Source organism: Gekko japonicus, unplaced genomic scaffold (assembly GCF_001447785.1).
Source record: "Gekko japonicus isolate JY-2015 unplaced genomic scaffold, Gekko_japonicus_V1.1 scaffold4141, whole genome shotgun sequence".
NCBI classification, from domain to species: domain Eukaryota; kingdom Metazoa; phylum Chordata; class Lepidosauria; order Squamata; family Gekkonidae; genus Gekko; species Gekko japonicus.
The window spans coordinates 50686-55272 of NW_015166557.1; the positions used below are offsets into that span (position 1 = coordinate 50686).

The window sequence follows — 4587 nt, forward strand, 5'->3', positions numbered from 1 at the left end:
GCCAGGAGCCCTGCCGCAGGGGACAGCGATATGCGTTGCACCGCCATCGCCAGGATGTGACGCTACACGTCACATACTGGCGACGGTGGTGCAACGCATATCGCTGTCCCCCGCGGCAGGGATCCTGTGAAGACGTGCGGATCCCCCGCCGCAGCTTGGCAGCACTACTGGGTGTTGCCTTCTGACACATTTCCGGTGATGTCAGGGGTTGTGGCATATGCAAATGAGTTATGCGAATGAATTATGCTAATGAGCTCCCGCACCTCCTTTTCTACTAAATGACCCCTGCCAACAAGCAAACAAACCGGGATTTAAACATTTGGGCAGCGAGCAGATAACAGTTTAACGACAGCACCCCCAAAAAGACAGTTTCCAAGGATACTTTTGAGTTCTTGAGAAGAGGAAGCACAGTATGACATAGCCTGATCTTGTCGCATCTTAGAAGCTAAGCCGTGTCAGTACTTGGATGGGAGTCCACCAGGAAGACTCTGCAAAAGAAAGTGCTGGCGGACCACTCCTGCTTCTCACCTGCCTTGAAAAAGTCAGTTGCAACTTGAGGTCACGTACCCGCGTCCAGTCGTTGGGTCCCATCTTAGAAAATGCATGCCAAGGTCATCTCTTTGGAACGGTTAGACATGTCAGCCTCCTGTTGGGGAGACAGAACGTGGTCACAGGTAGCAGCCAGTATGGCGACCTTTTGACTCTTTTATGGTGATAGCCTCTTCAGCCTTATGAAGGTATGAAAAGATACGACAGGCATCGGAGTTCTTTGCGTCCCTTATTGGTTGTGTAGAGCAGGGGGGCCCAACGTATTGCCCGTGGGTGGAGCCTTTGCCCTGCCGGGCTTCTGATTGGCTGTGCAGATTAAGAGGCATCCTGTTAAACAGAGACTCCTGCCTGAAACGCTGAAGAGGCAACTGTCAGAGTGATATATAACCTTGCTTCCTGACTTTCTGTGTTGGGCTCTGCCTCCTGCAGCAGGAGGGTTGCCAGGTCTTACCATCATGCCGGCGGGGGCGGGTGGGTCCCGGTCCTTCTCCAGGATCTCTTTGGTGCATGCACGAAGAGCGTGTGCCATGATGGCGTCACCCAAAGTGACGTCATCACACATGGCATGTTGCAGGGGACGCTCTACCACTTAAGGGTGCATTGCTGCACACCAGGCACTTTGGGGGCGGGGTTCCCCCTGCTGGCCAAATCTAGGCCAGCAGATCTGGGGGCTCGAAAGCAGGCAAACCCCCGTCCCCCCCAGGGGATCTGGCAGCCCTGTGAGGCAGCCATCTTGTGATTGTGCCCACCGCCCTGAGTCAGAATTCCAACAGTGCCCGCAGGTGCAAAAAGTTTGGGGATTGCTTGTATAGAATGTGAGTGAGGTCCCGTTGTGTCTGTGATCAGCCTGTTCTCTTGAGAAATAAGGCTGAACTGGTGGCCATGGTGTTGGAAGAGAAGAGTGAACTTTGGCCCTTCCCGCATTTGCCTGCCACTCTGGATTTTGTCAGTGTTCAAGTCAAGGGAATTTAAGTCCATGGCAAAACAGCATCCAAATAACCCAGGGCAACAGCAGGCTGAAACCGGGCTGACCACTGAAGGGAGGGAATGTAATGCAGAATGGGGGGGGGACAGAATAAAAAGAAGGTTGGACTCGATTTTAGTGCAGAATGGAAACAGTTTGGGAAGATCCTGGGAATTTGGGAGAGTGGGGCCTGGGGGTGTGTGGTTTGGGCATGGGAGCGACCTCAGCTGGATGTGAAGCCATGGAATTCACTCTCCAAAGCAGTCATTCCCCCCCACCCCCCGGGGGAACTGATCTTTGTCGTATGAGATCGGTGGTAATTCTGTGAGATCTCCAGGCCCCATCTAGAATGCCGGTAACCCTGCGCCCATCGACATGAAGACGAGGTGGCTGAACATTTGATGTAGTGTGTGTGTGTGTGTGGGAAATAGAGTCTCAGGGGTACATGGATGGTCACCACCAATGGAAGCTAGCATCCTCAGTCCTTTCTCTGTCCTGTGGTGTGACCTGCCTTCCATTGGGGAAGTAGGAGACTGCCCACAGTATCACTCCCGCCCCGTGACATCTCCCTTCCCCTTTTCTGAGGTTTCCTGCCTCCGCTATTTCTATTATACCTCCCTTGCTCTTCAAGCGGAGACCACAGCTGTCCCTCCAGTCTTGGGCTTCCTGCCCTTCGGGAATCCGGAATCCGCTCATCCCAGCAAGAAGATCTTGGTATGAGCTCGATCCTCAACTTGGGAGCCTGCACCATGAGCCGCCCACAGTTCCCCATCTTCCACGTTCTGCTAGGCTTGGCTTCGGCACAGCTGGGTGAGTCGCATCAAATTCCTTCTATCACTTCCCCTGTCTTGATCTCCCGATCCCTTCTATCTCTCTCTCTCTCTTGCACGGGGATGACCCTTTGATGGACCATCCCTTGCCTAAGGCAAGTTTCGTCTCTTCTGCTTCAGGGGGTCTCTTGTCAGAGCTAGGAACAAGGTGCCCTCGTTAATTCAAAGTCAATAGAGGCCCCCGTAATCTTTGCCAGGGCTGTTGTAGCCAAGGGTCATTTCGTAGAAAAAGAGCTGCAGGAGCTCATTAGCATAACTCATTAGCATAACTATTTGCATATACCACACCCCCTGACATCAACAGACGTGTGTCAGAAGGCAACACCCACCGCTCAGGCTCCATTGGACTGTTTTGGATTGCTAGCTATGGGGGGGGGGTTTCCCCACACAGATCTGCCCTCACAGAGGAGGGAGAGCTTGTACCTGAATAAAACTTGATCTTAAAGCTGCTACTGGACTGTTTTGGATTGCTAGCTATGAGGGGGCTCTGCAACTTACCTGGCTGCTTCTTGCTCTGACTGAGGGCTGCTGGGAGCAGGGGGCGGGGCTTGTTGCATGTGCCTGCCCCCTGGGCTCTTTACTGCCGGAGCTCCGCTCCTGTGCGCTCCTGCAGGAAATGACCCCTGGTTGTAACCATCCCAGAATTAGACCACAAACTGGGTTTGGCCTCTTTGGATCTGATTTTCTTCCTGCACCTCTGGAGAGGGGTTCTGGCTCGTTAGGTCCCAGAATCAATCCCTTGGCATCTCCAGGTAAAAGGATCAGGTAGTTGCTGATATGAAAGCCCTCTGCCAGAGAACCTGGAAAGCCACTGCCAGTCTGAGTAGACAATACTGGCCTTGGTAGACCAATTGCCCAACTCAGTAGAAGGCAGGTTCACGTGGGTCTTGTAAGGAAAAGGGGCTGTAGCTAGACGTGCCAACCTCCAGGTGGCAGCTGGAGATCTCCTGGGATTACAACTGATCTCCAGGTGATAGAGATCAGTCCCCCTGGAGAAAATGGCCACTTCAGAAGGTAGAGTTTATGGCGTTATATTCCACTGAACACCAACCGCCCTCCTCAGGCTCCAGTTTGGTGTAGTGGTTCTTTCAAGAGCTCTTTCAAGGACTGCTTGTGAGAGAACAGCTCTGAAAGCACTTGTAACTGACCCACAGTCACACCAGCAGCTGCATGTGACGGAGTGAGGAATCAAACCCGGTTCTCCCAGATTAGAGTCTGCGCTCCTAAACTCTACACCAACATGACATCGCAAGGATACTCTGTCTTGGCCATCCACCATTTTTTCAACCAGCTCTGTACTTCTGTTCTCTAAGTTTCCTAGCGGCGGTTTCGTTATACGGACTGCTCTGTCATTGCAATGAGCCGAAGGCATTCTATAAAGGAGAGGAAGCACTGATCTGGCATGCAATCATTTCTGTGCGGCGTACTTGAAAGGTGATGTGATGGCGATCGGTGGTTGCTAACCTCTTGGGCTCGTTTGCTGCAAGGCAAAAAAAGAAATGAAAGAAAACCCGTCGTCTAAGCAACTACAGTACAATGTCACGCCATATGCTTTCATGGGGGTTTGCTTCTGGTTTGATGAGCCATGGAAGAGACATAGGGTTACCCAGGGCTATTTTTGGGCAGGAACGCACAGGAATGGAGTTCCGGCTGGCTCCTGAGTTGGTTCCTCCAGTGGAAATGGCAGCTTTGGGGGGTGCTGAGCTCCTGCTTCTCCCCAGACTCTGCACCCCCGTCTCCAGGAATTTCCCAAGGCAGAGTTGGCTGCTCTAAAGGGACAACATCACAGTGCTGGAGAGAGGCTGGACTGAAGGCCAAGCCGTGTCGTAGCTAGACCCAGGGTTTGGGGGCAGGAACGCACAGGAATGTAGTTCCGGCTGGCTCCCAAGTTGGCCACGCCCAGCAGGAACTCATTAGCATAATAGGCCACACTCAACAGCAGAAACTCATTAGGATTGGCTACATTAGGGGTGTGTGGCCTAACATGCAAAGAGTCCCTGCTACAAAAAAAAGGCCCTGGGTTTTGACAACAAACAAGGTCAACAGAATAAGAAGCAAAAGGTGGGTGTGGCTGGATGACCACACTTCTGGTAACATGGGGGTGCGGCCTAATGTGCTAATGAGCTGTGCTGTCAGGGGTGTGGCCCAATATGCTAATGAGTTCCTGCTGTTGGGTGTGGCCTATTATGCTAATGAGTTCCTGCTGGGCTTTTTCTACAAAAAGAGCCCTGGTTGCCATCTCTG

The 4587-nt window shown here is 52.5% G+C and overlaps 1 protein-coding gene across 1 annotated transcript in view; it reads left to right on the forward strand.

Moving 5' to 3' along the window:
• The first annotated feature begins 2111 nt into the window (after window positions 1-2111).
• Window positions 2112-4587, forward strand: part of TYROBP (TYRO protein tyrosine kinase binding protein) — a 33222-nt gene continuing 30746 nt past the window's right edge. The window contains exon 1 of the mRNA XM_015412350.1: window positions 2112-2323. Within this exon, the coding sequence (XP_015267836.1) occupies window positions 2230-2323 (94 nt within the window). The 5' untranslated portion in view covers window positions 2112-2229. The remainder of the gene's footprint in view (window positions 2324-4587) is intronic.